This window comes from Eurytemora carolleeae, unplaced genomic scaffold (assembly GCF_000591075.1).
Source record: "Eurytemora carolleeae unplaced genomic scaffold, Eaff_2.0 scaffold893, whole genome shotgun sequence".
Taxonomy (NCBI): Eukaryota; Metazoa; Arthropoda; class Copepoda; order Calanoida; family Temoridae; genus Eurytemora; species Eurytemora carolleeae.
The window spans coordinates 18,579-45,871 of record NW_019396785.1 but is presented as its reverse complement, the minus strand read 5'-3'; the positions used below and the strand labels follow the sequence as shown (position 1 = coordinate 45,871).

At 31.4% G+C, this 27,293-nt stretch overlaps 2 protein-coding genes across 5 annotated transcripts in view; one reads left to right on the top strand and one right to left on the bottom strand.

Annotated features, from left to right (window-relative positions):
• Nucleotides 1–138: 138 nt before the first annotated feature.
• On the bottom strand, nucleotides 139–25,565 carry LOC111708680 (synaptotagmin 1). Of its 4 annotated transcripts, none has more exons than XR_002766712.1 (18): nucleotides 25,480–25,565; nucleotides 23,833–23,909; nucleotides 18,372–18,416; nucleotides 14,579–14,662; nucleotides 14,149–14,255; nucleotides 12,836–12,883; nucleotides 12,567–12,626; nucleotides 10,015–10,116; nucleotides 8,520–8,615; nucleotides 6,192–6,269; nucleotides 5,385–5,477; nucleotides 5,009–5,120; nucleotides 3,635–3,703; nucleotides 3,449–3,519; nucleotides 2,934–3,024; nucleotides 1,939–2,012; nucleotides 906–1,180; nucleotides 139–438 (listed from the first exon to the last, which is right to left on the bottom strand). XR_002766712.1 is itself a non-coding variant. In XM_023482120.1 (17 exons), the coding sequence occupies exons 2-17, from the start codon at nucleotides 23,891–23,893 to the stop codon at nucleotides 1,073–1,075; spliced, it is 1,299 nt and encodes a 432-aa protein (XP_023337888.1). In that variant the 5' UTR covers nucleotides 23,894–23,909; nucleotides 25,480–25,565; the 3' UTR covers nucleotides 139–1,072. The 4 variants fall into 4 exon arrangements, 2 of the variants coding, with proteins under 2 accessions (XP_023337888.1, XP_023337889.1); XR_002766713.1 differs by having other exon boundaries at nucleotides 139–426; XM_023482120.1 differs by having other exon boundaries at nucleotides 139–1,180.
• LOC111708681 (protein flightless-1 homolog) overlaps nucleotides 25,301–27,293 on the top strand; it is an 18,828-nt gene continuing 16,835 nt past the window's right edge. Inside the window, exon 1 of the mRNA XM_023482122.1 lies at nucleotides 25,301–25,347. Within this exon, the coding sequence (XP_023337890.1) occupies nucleotides 25,301–25,347 (47 nt within the window). The remainder of the gene's footprint in view (nucleotides 25,348–27,293) is intronic.

Here is a 27,293-nt window from a genome sequence, read left to right as displayed (position 1 = left end):
TACTTGCAAAGAAGTTGAGTCTTTGCCACAAACTCTGGTTTTCTAAACCCAGTATCTTTGCAACCCAATGTTGTAGACCATAGATATTTCAAACTATGAATTCTGGTAGATCAAATAATTTAAGTTTGAAATATTAAAGGTTTAAACCATCAGGTTGCTAAGATATTTGGATTCAAAAATTTGTCTTTGTGACAAAGACTCAATTCCTTTATGCGCATTTTTCGCGCCCCTGTTCGTGTAGACTATAAATCAATGGATATATATATACACAATACTCATACATCAATTTTCCATTAAATGATTGTTTAATATTAGACGAGGATGCAAACTAGTTTACATTTGGAGTCAAATAAAGTAATAGATCAGAAAATGTAAAAATTATTTCGCAAAAAATATTAATATTTTTACCGTATTCAGTCTGGTCTTCTGTAGTGTTTCCTATGTTAAATATGTCCTACAATGCAACGAAGAATTGATAACATAGCTGATATGTCAATCTTTACTCAATAGAGTTTTCGTAGAGAGGAAGGGAAGAGGGAGGTGGGGGGAGGGGGGTATCATGAATCATGGTTATTAGAAATGAAAAAGGTATTAAGATATAGAAGAGAAATTGAAGAAAATATTAAATAAAAAGTCGAGAATAGAAAATGAAAAAGATTAAAAAGTAAGGGTTAGAAAAAGAGGAAAAGTGTTGCAAGAGAAGATTTGGAAGACGACGGAAGCGTGTATTTTGGACGTTTTTAAAAATATTTCAAACAATTAATTTATTCCGAACCTTTGTGCTGTTTTCGCATATTATGCCCCAAAATTATTATGGCAGGAACTAAGTCTGATTATTTGGCCAAAAACATAAATGAAGGAATTAAAACGTTGATGGTTTAATAGACACATTTTACATAGGAAACCTGGTTTTGGTACTTGCAATAATAAGCTTAGTTTTTAAACGTAATTCAAGAGTTTAAGAAGTTAATTATGACTTTGATGTCATTAGTGGAATATTATGGTGTTTAATAATATCTTGATAGTGTTAGATGAGAGGATAATTATTCCTATTCAATGAGATCGGAATTGATTATTGAATTTTTATCGAATCTTCTTTTCTTTTCTCCTTCTTCTCCCCGCCCTCCTTCTTCTTATCTTTCTTCTTGTCATCATCATCGTCATCTCCTGGTTCAGGATCCTGGACAAATAAAATAAATATTTTAAATTAACTAAAGAGAGTAATTTCAAGTGAGCCTTCATTTTCATCTAATGGCATGGCCAATTAAACACGGGGACCTTAACATTTTTGTCAGCTCAAGGTTTACTGCAAGATATTCTTATTTTTCTTGCTGAAAATTGATTTTTTTCTGTTCCTCTGTGAAAAAGTTCCCAGCTGAGGTCATACTTATTTAGTGTATAAAAATTGAAGGTATTGAGCCAAAAAGCTTAAAAGAAAATGCCTTTAAAGCATAAATTCGTGAATTTCGTATTTTTTGTATTAGAGGATGAAATGCTAAACAGAGTGTTTAGAATTAATCTGATAATCTAATTTCACTTTTTGTGCAATCCATAAAAAGCCCAAACATTCACTGTTTATCCTCTTAAGCCAAATATGCAATATTTTAAACGCACGAAATAACAATTTAGAAAAATAGTAGAAATATTTTAATCCTATTAGTTGAATATGATGTTTTGTGCAAATACTCATGTATCTAGTTTGCAGTGAGCTTCTCCATTATTTCTGAGCTCACATTTAACAGTTTTCAACAACTTTATCTAACCCATTCTTGATCAGACAAAGCCGTTGAGGGTACCGTTGTAAAGCGTACATGCCCCTCTGTCGATAGGGTCACTAGAAATTACGTTGTTAGTCTCTTTAAAGAAATAGAATAGACTTTAAAATGTAACATTAAAAAACGACGTTTGTCTGAAATATATACCCCCCTCTCCGTATACCTTAAGTACATGCCAATGTACAATCGGACGTCGTGGATTCTCAACCATCTCTTTCCAATGCTTCAGTTCCAATCCTGAAATACTTACAATATAATATAATAATATAAAAAATAATATTTTACAATATGTGTACATGAACTAATTCTAAACTTTTGAATGTATAATAGCGCTTAGACTTTTACATTCGGACTCTCATACTGTACACTCAAGGCAGTTTACATATAAATTTTTACCTATATGCTTTTATTGATTTAAATCCTTAAAGGGATAGTGGACAAAATTCAAGATCTATTTAAAGTGTCACAACCTTCCTTTTGAAACCTTTTTCGTCAGTTGATAAATTCATTTTTATTCACAGAGTTGTGTAATATAGAATTGCGTTTATTGCAAGCTACTGCCAAAGTTCAAATAGAATTTTTTGAAAATTTAAATACAAACTCAAGGTTTTAATTGAATATTCTTAAAAGATTGAAACAAAAAAGAACTGAAATATGCGTAGTTTCGTGCAATTCCGTTGCGCAAGTAAAATACACTTTCATTGGAAACCCTACTTCCAGGGCGCTTCGTGCCCATCTTAGAATTTGACTTTAAATTGTTGCTCTTTCTGTGGCATTTTATCTTCTTAATTTATCCAAAAATAATAAAACTAAATTTCGCGGATTTATCGATTTTTTGTGAATTTTAAAATGCCTATATTCTTTAAGTTCTGAGTCTGACCATCCATAAACCTTCCCTTGGATCTTCCGAAGTTCCACAAAACAATTGGGCTGGATCGGCTTAGCTGTTTATTGGGTACAAACTGACAGACAATTAAAGTATGTATATTGTATAGATTTATGCAGAGTTGCGAATCAGGGGGGGGGGCAACATATGTACATATAAAAAGGCTGAAAAATATTTAGAACAAAATCCCGGATTTTGTCATCATCATTTTATCTCCACCATTTGGGTCTGATCTTATGACCTAAAATTGCACCTCTGCATTAAAAAATTACCTTTTCTGTTATAACCAAGTTCAACCCTTCCAATAGGATCCGAGCTCCCAATCCTATCATAGTCAGCGATAACCATCTCCAGGCTTACTCTCTAAATAACAATATGATGGATAACCATCTTTGGGCTTACTGTCTAAAACACAATATAAAGGATAGTAATCTCCAGACTTACTCTCTAATTAACATTATGAACGATTACAATCTCCAGACTTACTCTCTAAATAACAATATTAAGGATAGCAATCTTCAGGCTTACTCTCTAATTAACATTATGAACGATTACAATCTCCAGGCTTACTCTCTAAATAACAATATTAAGGATAGCAATCTCCAGGCTTACACTCTAAATAACAATATAAAGAATAGTAATCTCAAGTCTTACTCTCTAAATAACAATATGAAGGATATCAATCTCCAGGCTTACTCTCTAAATAATAATATGAAGGATATCAATCTCCAGGATTACTCTCTAAATAATAATATGAAGGATAAAGATTAAAAATAAGTTCACTTACCCTCAGCTGCTCTTGTTCAACGATAAAGACGAAACTCTCATTGTAATATGGGTTAAGATTTCCCATTTTCACTGCAGAGCGCACATTTAAATATTGCAAACTTTGAAAATATTTTCATCTGATAAAATGTATCTTTTTTACCATTACAGTAATTTTAACTGTTTAAAAATATACAAATGTACAATCCTGAAGTTTTCTTCTTCTTTCCAATTCGTTTCCCCTTTCTGTCCAATAGCTTGATTTTAACATAGGGATCTGAATAGAATATATTCTTATAATGTAATTTAAATTAAACAGGGCTCCTTGAATATTAAAGGACGGAAAGATAGGATTATTCAAGGGTACTGAATATACAGCAGGGTACACTAATAAAGATTTAGATCACATTTTGGGTTAATTCAAGTGTATGATTTTACCATTTCAAAAAGCTTAATATCATGTTTAAATAAAAATAATTTTACTAAACTGAGCCAAACACATAAGGCATAAAGGATGTAAAGAGCAAGTATATTATATTTTTTATTATTTTAAGAATTCGTTATTTGTCAGAAGAGTTTTATGACACTATTGTGTACTTTGTTACTCATGGTCACTTCTTGTTAAGTTTCATTAGACTATAAACTAATAATCGTGCTATAATGTAAAATTAGCTGTATATCGTAGCACGGTGCTATAAAGTTTCAATGGTTCCTGAATTTTCTCAAATTTTTATTTAATATTTCTTGAATTAAATTAAAAAATAACTGTGTACCAAAATAGTACTGTTAAAAATAGTTAAAATGTAACTAGGAATCATAGATATAATTAGACCAGTAGAGCTATTACCAGCCCACTTTCTATAGAAACAACTAATGGCAAATTTTCGAACAATTCACTTCTTAAAATAAAAGATTCGTGGAAAAAAGTTTATTAAAAAGACATCAATACCATTTTTATTGATAAACTATCAATGTTATTAAAAAATCTTCTTTAGAAAGGAGAAATAATGAGGAAAAATTAGATCTGCCACTTTTAACAACAACAACAACCAATAGACGACAGCTTTAAGATGTTATAATTTTTTATTTCACATGATCTTCTTGGATTCGGTGTAAATGTACTTCTCTTTAATAAAGACAATAAAAACTTTCTTCAATTAGTTTTATATTTCATTTTTTAAATCTTTGCACAAAGATTCCGTTTCAATTTTGTCCTTGCAGCAGGACTTTTCCTGCCCCATGGTTACAAAAGACCAAATTTTAAACATAATTCTCCATTAGTTAGATTAAAGGCTATTCTTGCTACAACGGGTTTAAACAAGTTAAACTAGTTTCTCTTATTGTTCAAACCTCCGAGAACCTGGATAAATGAGAGAGAACACAGCGTTTAAAAAGTTAAGACTGATCTGACAAGTAGTTTTTGTTTGACGTTTTACTTGTTTTCAGACCTGGATATGGAAATGTTAAAGCTATAAAATGTTTTTTTTTTAGTTTTTGTTTTGACGCAGTATCAATATACGTTAATGTTTTTATTTACATTTAGGATGTGGTTTACTGGTTTGATATGAATGACTATTTATACCTGAAGCTCCCGTAATATCCATTTTCTTTAAGTTTTTACACTCGAGAATTCCTACAGTCAACTTTCCCGAGGTTGGCACATATCGCAGAGAGAAGCAAATATCTCCCAGATACTAAAACATGTTTTTATGATTGGAGAAATATAACTTTACTTTCTCACTTTTCTATATTTGTTATCTATTCAAATATTCTGTATGGGGTGGCTTTTATGTTTGTAATATATATAGCATTTGTAGTTAAATTGGCCTTTCAAGTTATTAGAGCTATGGGGGAGGTGTAAAAGACTCTCTGATTTTCGACTCTTTTCATAAACTTGGTTTTCTCCCGGGGGGGTGGGGTGGGGTGGGGTGTGATTTAAACTCAAATTATTGCCTCACCTGATCATCTACCTTCACCGACTGGATATCCTTCCATTCTTCAATAGTTTGCGCCAGATCTACCATACACAGAGGGATCTTTACCTCACCGATCTAGAAATTAGAAAGAAAAAAAAATTCAGAAATCAGAAATGCTTACATTCACCTTGCACCAGTTCTAAATTTTCTTTGATACCGGACCTTTTAAAAAACATTTTAGAATTTGTTAAATCAATGTAAATCAATATGGCCGGGTGTCAACATATCCGTCTAGAAACCCTGAATTCATAAATGTCAAATTCGTAAAACGTAAAAATCCCTTTTTTACTTTTTTTTAGCGTAGAATAAAACAATTTTTGAAATATAGAAAAACGGAAAAGGAAAAGTGCGCATCTTTTGATACTTATGTCATCACGTTTTGATAAAATCAAAAAAAATAGACCTTATTTTCTTTGTTTTTAAAATCGTCAATTAATGTAAAATGTAAATGCGGGTAAACGGCGGGAGTAAAATAGTAACCTGGACAGCACTGGGTGCCCAAGCTAGTCTATAATATACTAGCTTGGAAACCCAGCGCTGCCAAGATTACTAAATGTTACTACCGCCGTTTTCCAGTCTTTCGACGATTTTACCGGGAAACTAAATTTTTGCTATTAAAGTCGACCCTCCCAAAATTAGAATTTCAAAATTAAGCTAAAACATTCCCATGGGTCTCCCAAGTTCCACGATAAAAATTTGAGACAAATCGGTAAAGGGGTTCCTGAGTTATGATCGAACACAGAAACAAACTAACAGACAAACAGAAATTACAACTTTATATATTTGTACCTGGTCGTGTTTAGAGAACCGGTCGTAATCGAACACTGCAAAAACCAGGGTCTTGTCGAAGGTTTCACTGTACGGAACCTAAGAATACATGATCTTTAATGGACTGAATCACTTTTAAATAAATATATATCTTTAAAGAATTGAAGAAGACAATGCCATATCTTTAAAGAATTGAAAATAACAATGCCATATTTTTAAAGAATTGAAAATGACAATGCCATATCTTTAAAGAATTGAAAAAGACAATGCAATAATTTTAAAGAATTGAAAAAGACAAAGCAATATCTTTAAAGAATTGAAAAAAAACAATGCAATATCTTTAAAGAATTGAAAAAGACAATGCCATATCTTAAAAGAATTGAAAAAGACAATGCCATATTTTTAAAGAATTGAAAAAGACAATGCCATATCTTTAAAGAATTGAAATGGCAATGCCATATCTTCAAAGAATTGAAAATGACAATGCCATATCTTTAAAGAATTGAAAAAGACAATGCCATATCTTTAAAGAATTGAAATGACCATGCCATATCTTTAAAGAATTGAAAAAGACAATGTCATATCTTTACAGAATTGAAAAAGACAATGCAATATCTTTAAAGAATTGAACATGACAATGCCATATCTTTAAAGAATTGAAAATGACAATGCAATATCTTTAAAGAATTGAAAAAGACAATGCAATAGCTTTAAAGAATTGAAAATGACAATGCCATATCTTTAAAGAATTGAAAAAGACAATGAAATATCTTTAAAGAATTGAAAATGACAATGCCATATTTTTAAAGAATTACAAGAAAAACAATACCGTATCTTAAATAACCCTTTATTTAGACCCTTTAGCAGGAAAATATTTATCAAACAATTGTCTTTTTTATACAGGGATATCCAGTAAGGATGAGACTTTAGAGAAGTCAGTGCGGAATTTACAAGGTCTTTTATTTTTACGTTCTTAGTTAATGCAACTAAAACATGTCTTATTTTGCAAACCATTTAAAATCCAGCCTGATCAAACGTCAGAACTCTCGTCACCTCGTGTTGTGAATGAATCTTGGGATCATGCATTGATCTCCAATCTTTATCTTATACAGATTTAAAGATTAATTTAATTACTCTTTGATTTCCTGTGAGTTTAACAAGATAAACAATACCGCACAAAAGTTTCCGTTTTAGGTCGTCTCATCATCTGCGTGAAACCCTTTTTATAAAGTCGAATTCTAAAGAGATGTTCTTAAGAGGAGGATAAAATCACTCCTTCCCCCTTTTATGCTGTACACCTTCAATATAATTTAAACTACCGAGGCTGACTTTAACATATGTAGGAAAAGGAGATATAGAAATAGACATTACGTAATCTGAATTTGTTTGAAAAAGGAAAAAGGAATTTAATTTTCTCCAAGGCTCTTCACGTCAATCAAATTACCCAGTTACTATTTTTATTTTCAATTTTTAATTAGATTTCAAGTCTTAAATTTTTTAATCTTATTTTAAGAATTTAATAAGTAAAAAATAAGAAATAAAAGAATCGTCAACGCTGTAGAAGCAAAGATCAAAATAATCATTAATTTTCCTCAAAAGCCATTCACGCCAATCAAGATATTCAAATTGTTCAAACTATTTCAATTTTCGTCTAGTTTTAAAAGTTAAAAATGGAATAAAGTTTTTGCCACTGCAGACTCTGAATTATAATCCCAATATCTTTGCAACCCGATGTCGTAGAATTTTGATATTTAAAACTATGAAATCTGTGAAATCAAGTGGTTTGAAATAAAAAGGGTCTAATCATCAGGTTGCAAAGATACAGGGACTATAACATTAGATTTTGTGGTAAGAACTCAGTTCCTTTAATTAAACAAATTCAGAATAGATATGGATAGACTAATATAAAATAAAATGTTGGCATTGTATTCTGAAAAATTAAAGAACAAAGGAGGAAGCATTTTGAAAAATTCAATTTTCCTCAAAAGCCATTGACGTTAGTCAAAGTATTAAAAATACTCTTTAAAAAATTTCAAATATTTATATTTTCGTCTTATTTAAAGAGTTTACAAACAAATTAATTGGACGAATTTAGAGAATTATTAATGAAAAAAATAATTGATTATTATATAAAAGTAGATTGTGGACATGCATTCTATTCTTTAAACTGTTGTTGGAACAAAGCTGAATATTCATGAGAAAAAAATCAATTTTCCTTAAAAGACAGTCATGCTAATCAAAATATTTAAATCAGCCAATCCTTTAAATCTTTCAATCATTTTTATCAAAAGTTTTTAAAAATCTAATTTGATGAATTAATGATAGAATAACTTTAAATGAATTATTTACCTGTTTGAAAGAAAAAGATTCATTGAAGAAAGGATTGAGAGTTTTTCTGTGAACTTTTGTCTCAAACTTACGTTTCTTGTCCGGCATCAGATATACCTAATATCAACGTTTATATACATTCATAATCAGAAAGACCCGGAATTAATTGACAGTTAATCAGGCGACTTTACATATATATCTCTGGCAATTGTAATGGCTCCAAAAAGGCAGTCCACAATTTGGAAATGTCAGGACTAGGGCTATCATATTTGTAAAGTTAGATTGTAAAGTCGTCTGATTAATTGTAAACTAATTCCGGGTCTTTCTTATTAATATATATATATACTAATATCATTAAACCATAGATTACTTGGAAGAATGTTTTGATTTAAAAGGATGCTCTCAATTTTAAAGTAATGCAGTTTTCGAATTGATATATTTCACTGTGTTAAACACAACATTTTGGTGAAAAAAATATAAACTTTCTTAAAAATATTGATCTTATTTATTCACTCGAAAATTTTGTTCAGCCAGCGCGGCGAGTATTCAATTCAAAATGTAAACCTTCTTATATACTGAATATGGAAACAATATCGTGTCTCAAAACATTTTTTTAAATTCAAAAAACAATTTTTGTTGAAAAAGATAATGAATTCTTAATTGACTAAAAAATTACAATTCTTGAAATTGACGTCTAATATCTCCTTAATTAATTGACAAACAGGTTCAAGGTTATCTGTATACCTTGACATACAGGTTTAAGGTTAGGTGTATACCTTGGAAACCAGGTTTAAGGTTATGTGTATACCTTGATATACAGGTTCAAGGTTAGGTGTATACCTTGACATACAGGTTTAAGGTTAGGTGTTCACCTTGACATACAGGTTCAAGGTTATGTGTATACCTTGACATACAGGTTTAAGGTTAGGTGTATACCTTGACATACAGGTTTAAGGTTAGGTGTTTACTTTGACATACAGGTTCAAGGTTAGGTGTATACCTTGACATGCAAGTTTAAGGATAGGTGAAAACCTTGACATACAGGTTCAAGGTTAGGTGCATACCTTGACATGCAGGTTCAAGGTTAGGTGTACACCTTGACATACAGGTTCAAGGTTAGGTGTACACCTTGACATACAGGTTCAAGGTTAGGTGTATACCTTGACATACAGGTTCAAGGTTAGGTGTATACCTTGACATACAGGTTTAAGGTTAGGTGTATACTATGATATAAAGGGGTTTAAGGTTAGGTGTATACCTTGACATAAAGGTTTAAGGTTAGGTGTATACCTTGACATACAGGTTTAAGGTTAGGTGTATACCTTGATATAAAGGGGTTTAAGGTTAGGTGTATACCTTGCCATAAAGGTTTAAGGTTAGGTGTATACCTTGACATAAAGGTTTAAGGTTAGGTGTATACCTTGACATACAGGTTCAAGGTTAGGTGTATACCTTGACATACAGGTTCAATGTTAGGTGTGTACCTTGACATAAAGGTTTAAGGTTAGGTGTATACCTTGACATACGGATCGGAGGTTCCGCCCATATCCAGCGCTGGAAGCTCGCAGCATTGAATTGCCGTTACGTTTAGAGATTGGGCGTTGAAATCATAATCCAGCTGAAAATAATAATTATTCAAATATCTTAATTAATATATTATGACAATAATTTAATAGTTGTAATAACTATTTTCATATTTTTTAACTTTCAAAAACGGGTTTATATTAGAATATAAAAAGACGTCTCAAAATGATCTGTGTCTATCCCTAGAAAATACTCATGTCTAATAATTACTAGAGAATGGATCAATTATCATTTGTATGAGATTATTTCGTTTTATTACCGGGAACTTCTGATTAAGAATTAGAAGGTTAATGAAAAACTTTAATAGTAAATTAAATCATTGAATAGCTTAACTATAAAAAAATATACAAGATGTATTAACAAGAAATGATAGAAAATAGTAATTAATTATAAACTCGTTATGGAAGCAATGAAAACAATCAAAGTGGTGTATTAACCTTGAATGGAAAATGTTCTACTAATCGACATTCTAAATATTATCCAGTTTTCTATTATCCTTATATGACTAATAAATAATGCATGAATATACCTTTAGATATAGCTAAATAATATATGATACATAAATCTTTAAAATAATGATATAATAAGAAAGGAATTGAGTCTTTGCCACAAACTCTGATTTTCCAATCCCTATATCTTTTCAATCCAATGTCTTAGACCTTATATATTTCAAAGTATACTGTTAGATCAAATAATCTAAGTTTGAAATATCAAAGGTTTACTTCTTCAGGTTTCAAAGATATATATATAGGGATATTGTGGCAAAAACTCAATTCCTTTTCAAACTGCAAATTTTTCTTCGCAATGATTTAAACTTAAAGTTTAGCGAATTTTTGTGAATACATTTCTGGATTTCCAAAAATCCCATTTTCTAAACAACATTTGTCATTTTCGAATAGTAAGTTACCACCAAAAAAATTTGGGTTAAACATGATAATTAATAAAGCTCTGTGAATATCAAGGAGAGAGGGTTGAATTTATCCTTCTATTGATCCAGCTCCGCCCTCAAGTACTTGCTAACATTAATCCAGTCATGTAATTAATTATTTTACCACCCACTGTATACATAATACATATATTACCATTCACATACATTTAGATTAAAACCTGCACTAGACAGATTAGATGGACAAGATGGAATAGACAGACTAAACAGACTAGACAAACTGGATGGACTAGACAGAAGACAGACTAGATAGACTAGACAGACTAGACAGACTAGACAGACTAGATGGACTAGACAGAAGACAGACTAGATAGACTAGATGGACTAGACAGACTAGATGGACTAGACAGACTAGATGGACTAGATAGACTAGATGGAATAAACTGACTAGATGGACTAGACAGACTAGATGGACTAGACGGACTAGATGGACTAGACAGACTAGATGGACTATATAGACCTAGAGAGGCAAGATGGACTAGAAAGACTAGATAGAATAGACAGACTAGACAGACCCCACAAACTAGACAGACCCCACTGACTAGACAGACCCCACAGACTAATCAGACAACACAGAATACACAGACCAGATGGACTAGACAGACTCGACAGACTAGACCACACAGAATAGACAGACTAGACAGACTAAATTGACTAGAAAGACTACAAAGACTACACAGACTAGATGGACTAGACTACACAGACTAGACAGAATAGACAGATTAGACAGACTAGACCACACAGACTGGACAGACTAGACCACACAGACTAGACAGACTAGACAGACTAGATTGACAAGACAGACTACACAGACTACTCAGACTATACAGNCTAAAATACCAGACATTAATACCTAAAATACCAGACATTAATACCTAAAATACCAGACATTAATACCTAAAATGACCATCCTAGTGTTTCTTGGGATAAATTAAACAATTACTTTATTCTTATTGCCTGCTTCTATTACTTATACACAATGTCAAGTTTTTTATCTTGTAATATTATATCAACTCACTAGACCTTTTACCTTTACCATTAAAGAAAAAAAATGAATATATTCTGCAATAATTTTTCAAGAATGTTTAATCATGATTTTTGCGGATAAAATATTTGGCGTGTCTAATATAAATTATTCAGAACGTGCAAATTCTTTTATAACATTGAAATGCAAATAAATTAAAAACCAACTAAAATCTTAAAATAAAACTCATTCATATAGTTTATTATTTTAATGAGATGTTTTGAAATTGATTTTATTTATTTATTCTTCCATAACTTTTATGTTATTACAAGTGACATTCCATTTAGAAAGGGACATGCCCGATTTACAATTAACGGTAACACTTCAATCTATAATCTTATTAATAATGTGGAAAATATTCTGTAAACAGGGTTTAGTTCTCACAATATCCTGTACTGTTACTGAAATTACACTTACAGTCCTTTTAAGAAAATCTTTAATAAATTCAACATTGAACATTGAAAAAATGTACATAAATATTAACAATGCGTACATTAATGTTTCCTTTCCTTACCTTGTATTGAAGTTTTCCTAGATATTCTGCGGTTGAATCATGCTTGATTTCAAGTTCGTCCTGTGCAGGAAAATAGATTTCAAAACATCTTTGTAAATTGAAAAAGTAAAGGAGAAATATCTGAAAGATGCATAAATGCATACTTTTATAAAATACAGTTTTTAAATGTTCGAACCTTCACCTTCCATTACTAATTGCATTGTGTTGACATAAAATAAGAAAAAAATCTAAAGTTTCTTAAAAAAAGATATTTTGAAAATTAAGTTTCCCTTAATGTCCAAATCTTCTTCGTTATCAACCAGAAAATCTTCATCATCCTTAAACAGTTTAAATGTTTTAGCAATACTAGAATATATCAGCCAATTTGGTCCAGAAGGCCAGCTATAGCTAACATATATGAGCGAAAAGCTTTATTATATAAGATGAGCGAAGAGCTTTATTATATACTTTTTTAGAAGAAATACTAGAAACATTATACATGTTAAGCAGAAACATTAAAAATAGATTGCGGAATTTAATTTCCAAAGGCTCAAAAGGTGCTCAAAAATGCGATATTCTTTTATAAATTGCGATTTACTTTACCGCGTCCTTGCCTTTCTTCTTTCCATCCTTTGGTTCTAACCTCATCTTCACCGTCACTGCCTTTCCTCTTGGCATTCCTTGCTTCTTACCTGATCTTCACCATCCTTGCATTTCCTCTTGCTATTCCTTGCTTCTTACCTGATCTTCACCATCCTTGCATTCCTCTTGCCATTCCCTGCTTCTTACCTGATCTTCACCATCCTTGCATTTCCTCTTGCCATTCCCTCCTTCTTACCTGATCTTCACCATCCTTGCATTTCCTCTTGCCATTCTTTCGTTCATATCTGATCTTCACCACCCTTGCATTTCCTCTTCCTATTCCCTGCTTCTTACCTGATCTTCACCATCCTTGCATTTTCTCTTGCCATTCCCTGCTTCTTACCTGATCTTCACCATCCTTGCATTTCCTCTTGCCATTCCTTGCTTCTTACCTGATCTTCACCATCCTTGCATTTCCTCTTGCTATTCCCTGTTTCTTACCTGATCTTCACCATCCTTGCATTTCCTCTTGTCATTATTTGGTTCATATCTGATCTTCACCATCCTTGCATTTCCTCTTGCTATTCCCTGCTTCTTACCTGATCTTCACCATTCTTGCATTTCCTCTTGCTATTCCCTGCTTCTTACCTGATCTTTACCATCCTTGCATTTCCTCTCGCCATTAACCCTGCGTCTTACCTGATCTTCCCCATCCTTGCATTTCCTCTTGCCATTCCTTGCTTCTTACCTGATCTTCGCCATCCTTTCATTTCCTCTTGCCATTCTTTGGTTCATATCTGATCTTCACCATCCTTGCATTTCCTCTTGCTATTCCCTGCTTCTTACCTGATCTTCACCGCCCTTTCATTTTCTCTTGTCGTCCTTTGGTTCTTACCTGATATTTACTCTAGTTATTGCCATTCCATGATTCTAACCTGATTTTTATTGTCCTTGCCATTCTTCTTGCAATACTTTTCGGCTTACCTTTCTTCTTTCCATCCTTAGTTTCTTAGTTTCTCACCTGATCTTTACCGTCCTTGCCTTTCTTCTTGCTATCCTTTGGTCTCTTTTTCTTAAAAAATCTCCAAATGCACCAAAACAGAAGCCCAACAGCAACACCAATCAGAACTATTTAGAAAAAAATTCGTTGAAATATCTTTTTTGATTAAATTTTCAGCAAACGACATTCAGAAAATGTAATTTTTATGTTTTTAAAGAAAACTTCCCATTTATGATTATTTTTCTATCAAAAAATCATTATTAGATTAAAAATGATAGTTTTCTCAAATTGCTCAAGTTTTCTCAAATTTTCTAATATTTTTTTTTCTTTTCTAATCGATTTCTTAAGTTTTCTCAAATTTTCTCAAGTTTTCTTAAGCACAAATAAAACGTTGATTTATCACATTTATTTAAAATATAATATTGTTTGATTAACATTAAAGAATTATTACCTATTATGGCGCAGACGACTTGCCATTTTTTTAGCCCAGTTTTATTGGCGAGAAAAGTAATTTCCTCTTTCACCACATTTTCCGCTAGAAATATATTTTAAAAAATAAGAAATAAAGAATTTATTTAGATACATTGCAATCTTACAACGTGGTTCGCTTTTTACATTATTGGACATTTTAAATATCTTCGTAATATTTCCAATCTGATGGCAAAACTTTTGGAAAACAATGCATATGGGGGGTCATTTCGAAAAAATTATGATTAAAGTAACAATAACTAAGAAGAACCAGTCAAATTTTTTTTTTCTTCAAATTTGTAATCAGTAACTTCTATCAATAAACATAAAATGCAAAAATTAGTTGTTCTTTATGCCAAAATTGCAAACTTCAAACTGTCATAACTTCCTAATAAAAGGGGGGTGTAGGTTTCTAATCCAACTTTTATATGTTGCGTATATAAAGAGAAAAGGGTTAAAAACGACTCATACCGAAGAACGTAGGACACATACTAATTCACGGAGTTGCAATATTTTACTCAGATAGCAAATAATTCAATTAAATTTTAAATTAATCATTCAGATATTACAACCTATAAATATCGAATTCAATTTGATGCATTCATAGTTTATATTTCATAATATTTTTCATTTTTTATTTTAAAAAACTATTTTTTTTCAACGCTATGCGTCTCTCTCAAGCAAAACTCCTGAAATATGGAGAGCAGATGACACCTGGCGGCCAAATAATCGTCGTTTAAAGTACTCGTGTATACAAAAAAAATAAAAAATATTATATAATATTAACTATATACAAATGCATCGACTTGAATTCGATATTTATAGGTTGTAACATCTGAATAATTAATTTTGAATTAAATTGAACTTTTTACGATCGGAGTAGGGAGGGAAGCCTCCGCCATGGAGCATAGAGCCTCCCAGATTTGCTAGGCTGTATGAACCTCCGCTATGCTGTAATGGGCATGTCCAATTCATCTGAATGATTTGTTTATAATTTTTTTGACATTAGTGACATGAGAGGTTTCTCAAAGATCAAGTATTTATTAATTATTATAAATATTACCTAAAATATCTAGAGAAAAAAAAATAATTTCATTTAATTTAATCTTTTATTCTTTGAGAGAATTATAATACCGTGTATTTTCAAATTACATATCTAAGGTTTTGACTGAAAAAAGGCATTTTATAATTTATTTCTAAATACAAACAAAATATCAATTTTTAAAGTCTAACAGGTGAAGTTTTTAATAGTACAGTTAAATAGTAAAGTGATAGATAACACACTTTTCCTCCAGACTTAATCTTCATGGGATTCTTCTCTCTGATGTTCCTGGTGCTGGAAACTCTAGATTTTTGGTGAGTGACAACCTCAGTCTAGTTCACCACAACATCACCAGGCCACTCAATCTCGAGCTCCTCACTCCTAGAGTTGTTATCTCTTCCTCCTTATCCACAACAGCAATCTCTTCAACAGTAGTAGAAACTGGGGAGGTAGCTATGGTCTTTTCAATGCTGCTAGCTTGTTGGCAACAGCTGCCTTAGAAATTAAAATGTACTCAGCTGTCATCTTTGTGCTAACTCATTCAAAAAAGTCCCTCATCTGTTTTGTGGTGGCACCTGCATCAGCTACTGCAGTTGCTGCTGACCGCTTTTAAAAATGAAAAGTATATCCACCTGGAGCGTACAGCGGTAGTCTCTCTGCCATATCATAGGAACCTTAAAAACCACATTGCGACCCATTGGTTGGTTGGAAAGATTTTGCATTTCTGGTCCAAAGTAGATGACCAGTAAATTTTCCGAGCTTCTCTTTAATGGTTTACAATGTATTGGTCAACAATATCAGCACTGCGACTATCGTCACTCCTAGGGACCAGAAACTTACTGGAAATAGTTTATCCCTTCTTTGTTTTACCCTTGAATGTGTTACATAGATTCCTTCAGACATGCTGTCAAACAATTCAATCTGAATATCCATCATTTATGTATGCCTTAGTCCACCATAATAAGCCAATAAGGAGTAGAAGAATCAGCATCCAAAGAAACTGTTGGATGTTATTGGTGCTGAACACATTAGCCTTTTTGATTGATATCAACATCAAAGCTTTTCAGCAGAATTGTTCCTCTGCCGTACTGTTTAAGATTAAATGAATATTTTCCCTTTGAAACAGAATTGAGCATACTGTAGATTGTCCAAAGATTGGATGAAGCCATTCCTTTCTCCTTTCTAAGATGTTGAACATTAAAATTCAAGCCGCCTTTAAATCCCTCATTACATTGGCGATTTAAAGGCTTGTGGAGGACCAGTTTATTCATATATATTTATCATATTTATCCCTGTTTATGTTTACGTGGAAGTTGACCAGTTCCTGTCAACTTCCTCTTTGTACTTTACTATACACATTGTACGCAAATATATATTCAGACATCCAGTGTTCTCTCTCTTGAGTAGATCTAGTTTCCAACCTTTACAGGCTTAAATTTCAACCTTAAACAAACTAAATTAAGTAAAAATCCCGGCAAAAATATAATGTCCCGCATTATAACACAAGGCAGTTGTATAAATAGATATTATAATCTTTGATTTAAGTGATAAAGGAATTGAGTCTTTGCCACGAACTCTGATTTTCTAATCCCTATATCTTTTGATTCCAACGTCGTAGACCTTTGGCATTTCAAACTATGACTTCTTTTAGATCAAATCATTTAATTTTGAAATATCAAAGGTTTACGACATTGGGTTCGAAAAATATAGGGATTAGAAAATCAGAGTTTGTGGCAAAGACTCAATTCCTTTCTTGTAATTGTTTTTAAATCTAGAAAGCTATGATCATTTATAATGGTATTGCCAAAATCCACGATAACACCATCACAAGCTAAGTTTACTCCAAAATTATTTCCCCAAATATCATTCTTTCTGCGTAAGAAATGTTTTAAGTTTTAGTGTAAATCTTCTAAACCACTTTATGAGTCCATATAAGTTTCCTATAATGACGATCAATAAATAACTCTTATCTTTAGTACAATTCTTATTTATGTAAAAAAAAATCGTGATTAAACAAAAAACCAAGATTTATTTAAAGTTAGTGTGCATGCTATATGGCGGAGGCTATATACTGTATGCACTGTAAGCCAAGATTGCACGCTCTCACGCAAATATCTAGCAATATTTTGCTAATTACTCCTTTCAAATCTAAGCTAGGAACAAGTGTGTTGCATTTTTAAAATGTATATGCCTAGGGCCACACAAAAAATAGTGGAGGCTTATGGCGGCCAGGGGTTCCCTCCATCATCGGAGTGGAATAATTCAACACCGTAAATTTGTATGTATCCTACGTTCTTCGGTATAAGACGTTTTTAACCCTTTTCTACTTACAAACGCAACAGATAAAAGTAAAATTAGTAGCGACCACAGATGTTACTCTTGTATCTCTGGTAGACCAAACCCCCATTTTATTTTTCGCGAACACTTCCTTTAATGATCTCTTTATTTGGGAACACCCTGTAAACATATTTATTTACATCCATTAAAATACAATTTCGTCTTAGTAAATCAAGTCCTAGTAAATTTTCATTGTAGCTGCATATAACGTCATCGTTTTCTAATTTTTTATAAAACTATAATATTAAAGATTCCGTTTTTCTTCTGAATGAAAAAAAAATATATAAAAATAGAAGAAAAGCAATCTTAATAGACGGGTATAAACAATATTTTTTGTTGCATCGATTAATAGAAAAAAATACATGTCAAAATAAATGAATATTACTATCAATTTTACCTAATTTTACTGATTCACCAGCCGATCGTCGAACAATGATATGATCTAAAATATGTTGAATTATATAATCATATTAAAAAGTGTTGAACAAATTCTATGAGACTATTGAAGCAAGTTCTAAGCTTTGCATTAGATTTCTTTCTAATCTATCTATATATAAATTTGGCTTGTCTGTCTGTTTGTTTGTATCCAATAAACGTCAAAACGGCTGAACCGATCGGGCCTAAATTTTTTGTGGGACATCACGTGACCACAGGGAAGGTTTATGAATGATAAAAAAAAAAATGTTTTAAAGGTTTTTAATTTTGTAAAAAAAATTAAATTCTTGAAAATCCGCGATTTAAAAAAAAAAATCCGCAAAATTTTTTTCTTCTTTGTTTTAAAATGTAAACAAAATAACATGTTCACAATTTAAATAGAAGATGGGCGCGAAGCGCCCTAAAAGCCTAGTTTATGTAAAAATGACCTTAGCACAGTTTTTCTATTGCAAATGATTGTTCTGTAAATTCTTCGGATCTTAGTAAAATGTTTGTTAAGAAACAAATGAAATATTTTGATGTCTGATTGGACCATGCATGGAAAGTTCCGGTTTTACAAGAACTTTTAAATACAAGAACGAATAATTTATATGTTGAAGGATTCGATGATTACGTAATAATTGAAATGATAAATATGTTATGTAATGAGTAATGATCAATGTCGTCTATTTCTGCATAATTTTGCATATTTTTCACTTTTTTGGAAACCTGTATTTTCAAAAATGTATTTAAACAAATTTAAACTACACCATTTATATATGTATTAATATCCTTGTGTGTGAATAAATCTTTATATAATAAAATAAATTGTTTTGAATCATATTGAATCAATTTGAAAAAGATTAAAAAACATTATATGGAATTATATTAAAATGGATTGAAATATAATTGAATTATATCTAATTTTATTGAATTATATTGAATCAATCAAATCAATATGAATTTATAAAAACAGAAGACCACGGTTGTAATCTTTTGGTAGTGATATTGAAATATTCCAACAACATCATTAATGGGTCATTCTTAGTGGGGAACTCTGCTCAAGAAGTACACTGAATTTTTTTTGTCGTTTGCTGGGGAATGGGTTCCATGTATACTTTGTAATTTTATTAAAGAAATCATATATATATTATTTATTTTTGCAACAAAAATACAAAATTACAATTATACATTTTAAGTTTTATATAACATTTGGTCTAGTAACATTTGGTCTAAGTAACATTTGGTCTAAGTAACATTTGGTCTAAATAACATTTTGTCTAAGTAACATTAGGTCTAAGTAACTTTTAGTAAGTAAATTGGTCTAAAACTACAGAATTGGTTTAAGTAACTTTAAGAAAGGAGTAAGTAACATTTTGTCCAAGTAACTTTTGGTATAAGTAATTTTTAGTAAGGAATTTGGTCTAAAACTAAACTGCCTAAAAGAGATGGTTCCGTGAAGTAGTGCGTCTACAAAAAGATGTAACAATCTTCTGTAGAATGTGAACCTTGCCCCATAAAAAATGGTTGTCAAAAGTACTTTCACTCCCATATTCATTCATACGCTACTATTGGTCTATGGTAAACAACAACAACATCAAAGAATCATGTAAATTTTCTTATTATCTAATTTATCCCGCCATTGAGTTCCTCTCAGTTCAACGTGTTCACTTAACATTTTTTTCAGACCAAATTATTTACTAAAAGTTACTTAGACCAAAAGTTATTTAGACCAAAAGTTACTTAGACCAAATGTTACTTAGACCAAATGTTACTTAGACCAAAGGTTACTAGACAAAAATGAACTAGACGAAAATGAACTAGACAAAAGTGAACTTAGACGAAAGTGTACTAGACGAAATGTTACTGAGCCCATATAATGTATCAGGACTAATCTCAGATGATTGGCCCTAGACTTCAGGGGGTCGAGAGATGGTCATCCAGAAGGTTTGGAGTTTGAAGGAGGTTTGGAAAGAGAAAGAAATAATCACAACTAGCATCACACTAAGTTAACACATTAGATCCTTTTCTTGTTTTGTTTTTTCTCGAAAAACAAACAATATCAGTTTTCTTTTATTAAAGTAATTAATGGCCCAATTATTTTCTCAAACATATAATCCAAGAAAGAAAGAAAAAATAGATTAAGATATATTTTCTAAACAAGAGACAGTAAAATCTAAATAATAAATCCCAGAGGATATCATTTCATTTATAGAGAGCAAATAATTCAGGAAGATTCATGCCCCTAAATTCTAACTCGCTATTATAATGGACAACGACAATGAATTCGATATGGTACAATTTTATCTGTCAATATGGCACAGTAAAATTACAAATGAACTTGAATTAATATTTTCACCATTCTTTTCATCAACAAATTTTTTTGGGGCAAGTATCATGAATCACTGAAATTCTCAGGCCGGCTATATATTAAATTTATCCCGCGGGTCTGAACATAAATCGCTTCAAATCTATTTATCCATTTAAAATCTATGTAAACAAGCTAAAATTTAGACAAAAACTAAACTGTAAATAAGGGTGGGACTGAATGGAACTTTTTTGATATAAAATTAAATCAGCGCGTCACTTTTTTGTAAGAAATAATTCACTATATGCAAGCAAAACCATTCTTCTTTTAAATATCCATCTTAAAACACTGAATTCAAAGTAGTTAAAATTTAAAAAATCTGTCAATAATTTAACAAATTAGTGGCAAAAAACGAAGTTTTTCGAGGAAATTTGTCAGAGTTCCCAAAATTTTTTTAAACATTTTTTAATCATACATCAAACAATACTTAAAATTTTAAAAAGCCAACAAATGGACCATATTCAGTGGTTTGAGGCACAACTTTAAATATCCATATCGACATGATTCGAAAAAATTGAAAAATCGACCTCCCTTATGGTGATCTATGATTTTTAAAAACATTCGCGCTAACCCACTTTAAAAATTAAGGAAAAAATTTCAGAGTGATTTTACTGCAGCGTGTTGGTATTTTTTGGAAAAAAATTCATATTGTCCCAAAGTTACTGTAAATGATAAAACGAAGGATGTATTTCTCTTGAATATTTGATGCATGTATATCAGATCATAATCCTAAGCTTAAGGATTAGGATTTACTACTGATCCAACATGAGATTCTAACCTACCCTCTTCAGAGAAGGAAAGGAATATGCAGACACGCAACCATAGATAAAGATAGATTGCGCATAAGACGACATTTTTCATCTTGAAAGATATAAATGTACAGAGATGTTTTAAAGATATTCCTATTATATAGATTAACTAGGTCGGTTGTGAACATTGGCTGTACTAATGTCATTGAGTACTTGTGGTGTACATGAGTTCCGTAGAGAGAAATTTAAGTTAGTTTAGTCCTTCTCATGTCCTTCTTCAGTTCTCGTCAATATGATATATTGCTCAGTGAAATATTGTTGTTCAAATAGTTCCATTCCCGGAATTATTTTACACTCTATTATGAAATCCATTAAAACACCAAACCACCCCGCTTATCATTGAAGTACACTTTGACCCCCAGAAGTATGAGTTCGCGGACTGTACAATTCTTGGCGATTTTGAGTACATAAGCTATCTATGTTTATTTATTTATCTATGCACGCAACCGACAAGGAAGAGAAACAAAACCTCGCATTATGCATAATGCACTTAACCAAAGATTCTTCTAAATAGTCTAGATTCATCACAAACTCACATTTTCTAATTTCTTTACCTTTGCAACTTGATATTGTAAACCTCAACGACAACAGGTTGCAAAAATAAAGTGATTCGAAAATTTGAGTTTTAGTATAGCAATCATGGTTCCTCCTCCCAGATGTTGTATAAGATGCTTTTTGGTCAGGTTGCTGGTACATTATAAGAACATTAAAATTTTAAACATCTAACATGATTGGGAATTTTATGTCCTCAGAATGAACGGAATATATCAAATGAGTTTTTATTTTAAAACGTGGTTATTGTTTATTGTATACTAGCTGAAGGGACCGGCGTTGCCAGTGGAAAATTTTTTTGAAAATTTATTTTTTGAAGTAAAATAATTTGTTTAGCCCCAGGCTACATGATGTAAAACAAGAATTGTGACAGAGTATCTGCAGACGTGTGAGCACCCTGTTTAATTGCTTCGACCAATATTTATTTTATTTTATTATTTTAAAAAATTTAAATTTGGAAAAATAATGAATGCTAAAAAAAGACATGTAATAATCGTTTAGATTGTATCCATTTCTAAACAAAAAAATTCTCAATAAAAAGAAATTTTTGGTATGGGGTATGCACGAAAGATTCAATATTAGAAAAAATTAACGAGATTTGTGTTAAACATATTTTTGAACTTTTTTTCTTAAAATGCGTAAATAACCTGACAAATTATCCCAGAGGAAAAACGCGTAAAGACAAATAAAAAATTTACCAAATAAAAAGGTTGAAAAAGAAACCAAGAAGAATTAATTTGCCAACAGGAAACAAATTGAATGAATAACATGTCTCTCTATGTTTTTATCTCTGGGTGTAATCTTATTTTATAATCTTATTGTTTTTCAGATTAGCATTTGTTTGGTTCCTAATTACATAAACCAATTGTAGATATTTGTTTCCCAAGTTTGATGAGATTAGGATTGCTGTTAGAATATAGAATACGAATAGATTGGACAACATGAGGGACGTGTCAATCATCATTGTTATTTTTAGATCTTTAAACAATTCATAGATCAAAGGTGTATTATTAATTCTAATTATCTTTGAAAACTTTAATTTTTGTTTATGAGAATCTTTGGACAAATTGTTTGCTGAGATATTTCAGATTTTAAATAAGATTATTAGGTGATAAATATTTTAAAATTTTACGATAACATATTTGGGTTTAAGAAGTCACATTAACACTAATCCATGAAAAATAATGAATGCATGAATTTTGTAAACGTATATTGAATTAGTTAATTATATATATATTTCACAAACAATTAAAAAATTCATTTAAAATAAAGGAATTGAGTCTTTGCCACAAACTCCGATTTTATAATCACTATAACTTTGGAACCAAATGTTGTAGACCTTAGATATTTCAAACTATGAATTCTGTTAGAACAAATAATCTAAGTTTGAAATATCAAAGGTTTACAACATCGGGTTCTAAAGATATTGGGGTTTAAATATTTGATTTTGTTCCAAAGACTCAATTCCTTTGTTGAGATTAAACGACCATTGTTTTCATTAGATCTGAAAATTCTGGGTCCTGTTGACAATCTATAGTTGTCATATGGCAGGGGACATTAGTTCCAAACACGATTTGGAACTTTCTTTGCACTAAGTGTTAGAAATGGTTTAGAAATAATTTCCTCTGTGTTGCTTAATTGTTTTTATTTATTGAATTTTGATTGTATTTATTTAACGTGCTTTCATGTTGTATTCACATCCTGTATTTGTTTACCTGAATTTTCTAAATCGAAGTTTATTTCTTCATTAAGCCCAGGAGAATAGAAGAACTCCATACTTGGACCAGGTTTACTGAAATATATCATTTCTAGAGTTTATTTTAAAAAAGGTCAAAACAATTTGGTTATAAATCGCAAATAAAATCTGAAAATTAAATAAATGAGCAGGGGTCAAGGGGGCAAGACCACCAGCATACGCGGCCCTGATATCCCATTAAAAGTAAAACTAAACCCTCTTGGAATATCTTTATTTTTATAAATTTTTATACAAAAAAGCTACTTTAAACTTTTTAACTTTGAAACTTTGAAACTTTGAAACTTTGAAACTTTGAAACTTTAAAATAGTTAAAGATATTTATCAAACTAACAGAAAATGAGCCAAATGAGCCAAATGATTAATTAAAAATACTAAGGAGCTGGTAACTATCGTCATACTTTAATTTGCAATGTATTTACATATAATGTATATTTATACGTTTGAGACCTTTAATATTTCAGAATACGAATTCACCAAGGTCAAATATACAAAGTTTAAAATATAAAAAAATACATTAACTAAGATTCGAAAATTAGAGTTGTTAGGCCAACAAGAAGTCAGTTTCTTAAAAAATCATTTTTAATTTCGATTTTTACTTAATAATGACAAAGAATGCTGGGACTAGATGGAGCTACAAACTATTTTAGAGAAACCTCTAAAATTTCTAAAACAAGTAATTAATACCCGCATCTTTTTTAACTTTAACGCACTTTGAAAATAATGCAATTTAGAAATTTAAATAATCGGTTTCAAAACGCCAAAAGGAAATCAATAAACAATTTGAAACTTTTCATGGTTGTTCGTATTATGATCTCCAAGTCAATTAAAAAACAAGAAAATTGAAAGATGTGGATTTTTTCCGTCCAAAGACTGAGTCTTTGTGTCCGCCTAGTTTACAAGAAAGGTATTTCAAACTTCAATCTTAGATTTTTCTGCTCAAGTAAACTGAAAGCGGATTTTTTCCAAAAATATTTGAAACTGGGTAAAAAAAACAATTTATTGATTTTATTTAGAAATTTTGATAAAAATGAAAAAAAACTATATATAGATCTAATAATGTTCAGCGGTGTATTGAGATAAAGGGGGGGGGGGCTTTTTCAGAATTTAGAAATCTAATTTTAGTTTTGATAATATTAAGGTGTAAAGTAGGGGGGCAATCAAACGCATTTGTTACAAAAGGTGGAGATGTGGGGGGGGGGGGGTTTTTTCGTCATCAACGGGGTGGAGAGAGGGGAATCATTTTTTACTCCGCAAATTTTGTCGACTCTGAAACAAAGGTTGTGAGAACTGTTTCCATGAATCATAAAGAGGGAGTGCAAAAGCAGATTATATCCTGGGGCATTTTATAAGCCCCCCCCCCCCCCCAACCATATTATGGTCACACGCCTGTACAGAGAGCACGTAGAAAAAGTGAGAGCTGTAGCTAGATGAATGAATGTCTAGAGAAGGAGAAACGGAGATTTCTCTTCAACAAGTGCTGCTGACAACATGAGAAATATTTCATTGTTTTATTCTTTATTTTGTAAAAAGAAATTAAAAATTAGACCGTATTTTGATAAGTAAATTGAAAGAAAAAAGAGCCTGAAACTGAAACATATAACAATACCTTGATATTTTTAGGTTACAGGAACATTTTCTTATTCTCTGAATACGTACTGAGTGTTGGGGGTTCTGATAAACACTGGTGGAGGTCCTAGCCCCCCCCCCCTCTCCCTCGCACCTACCCCTGTGCCCCTCTCTTCTCTTTTTGGAGGCTGCCAGCCTCAAACCTTATTCAGAGGTTGTGCACATTGCGCCCTCCTTTCTTCCTAATTAAACAGTGTGAGTAACAAAAAGCAATTACAATGAGTAAATTTTAAATTGTTTGAAAGGGAAATTTTAACGTCAAACCATAAAGACCTAAAGTATAACGAAATTTTTCCTGTCGTTTTCGTATGTTTAACCAAACTTGTTTAATTGTACAAGGGATTATAACATTTGAAATAGATCTAAACATATATAAAACGCCATGATGAGAGGGTGGGGGGTGGTAGGCACGCCACACCCATTTCTCTTCCCGTCCGCAACAATAAAATTTTTTTGTATATACCTGCGGATGTTTTTAAAGGTAGAGATAAGATAGACAGATAGATGTAATATTTCTGATAAAGAATTATAAGGATTCCTATCATAGAGAGTAGAATATATAGAGAGGAATTTACTAGAAAAAAGTGTAAAACGGCCATTTTGTTGTACTGTTTCCATACTGCAGGTGTACTTCACATATTTATGCTATATAACCTGTTGGGCCCTGGAATATCATTTTATAGAAAATCTCAAATTATTGTTAAAATGAAACCCAAATTATGAAATAGGCTGGTTTCATAACTGACCAATGATCATTTCACATAGACTCTATGCCTTTCACTTTACAAATGATGATTTTCCGTTATAACTATAAATCAAATGATGTTTTTATTCACCTAATTCATTATAAAGTTTATTTAACAGTTTAAAAAATTCGAAATTGAAATGGATAGTCTAGGGAACATACTGTATTAATGTACTCTACTGCATATAATTTGTAAGCATTTACATGACTTGTACACTTTGAACTCCCTTTCAGGCTGAAAGGGACTGAAAAAATTCATACCGGAGATTCTTTTAATTCCTCTCTATATATTCTATTCTCTATGATTCCTATACATCGTTGTGGAGTGTAGATTTCAGATGTCCACTGGAAATCAAGTTCAGCGGTTGAATTGCTGCAGACTATAGCCGGTTATCCAGTTATCCATGTTGCGAAGATATTAGGGCTAGAAAATTAGAATTAGTTGCAAGTGTTCAGTTCCGTTATTCAATAAACTCTTCTCGAAAATTGGAAAATAAACCTATAGCTTTATTGTATATTTTTTTATATCTAAAATTTCGTAATATAGTTTGAATAAAAAATACGAGAATTTCTTTATCAGCAAAACGTTTCCGGATTATATCAAAAGTTTTTACAGTAATCAACGTGATCAGAAATTATGAATAAAGATGAATGTTATTGTGGAAAACTTTTTATTTGTACTAGATAAATTATGACTAAACCAGCTGATATGGTTTATGCTGAACCATGAATGAGCGAAAGCATTTTATCGAAAAATAATATTAACTGAGTTGGGAACCCTTGTTTTGTGGATAAATTTAATCTGTATTTGATATCTGCAGTGTTGACCCTCAAATTAAAAGTGTCCATGCTGTGGATTGTTCCACTAATTGCAAGGGGCTGATCTTTTTGGAATTAAAAAGTCTGAAGAAAATTGTAGAATCCTCCTTTAGGCCACTTATACAGATCGAGAGAGTTATTTATTTTTGATATTTTCAAGGGTTTGTAGTCTAAAGAGAAATATCCACATCAGGCGCGTATACAGGTGGTGGTGGGGGGGGGGGGGTTAA

Excerpts from the sequence above, each read along its gene's own strand:
- LOC111708680 (XM_023482120.1), bottom strand. The coding sequence starts at position 23,893 with ATGGAGTTCTTCTATTCTCCTGGGCTTAATGAAGAAATAAACTTCGAT. Across the intron at positions 14,256-14,578 it reads AGTCGTCTGCGCCATAATAG|TTCTGATTGGTGTTGCTGTT; the intron begins GTAATAATTCTT and ends TTTTCTAAATAG. Across the intron at positions 10,117-12,566 it reads TAGGAAAACTTCAATACAAG|CTGGATTATGATTTCAACGC; the intron begins GTAAGGAAAGGA and ends TATTATTTTCAG.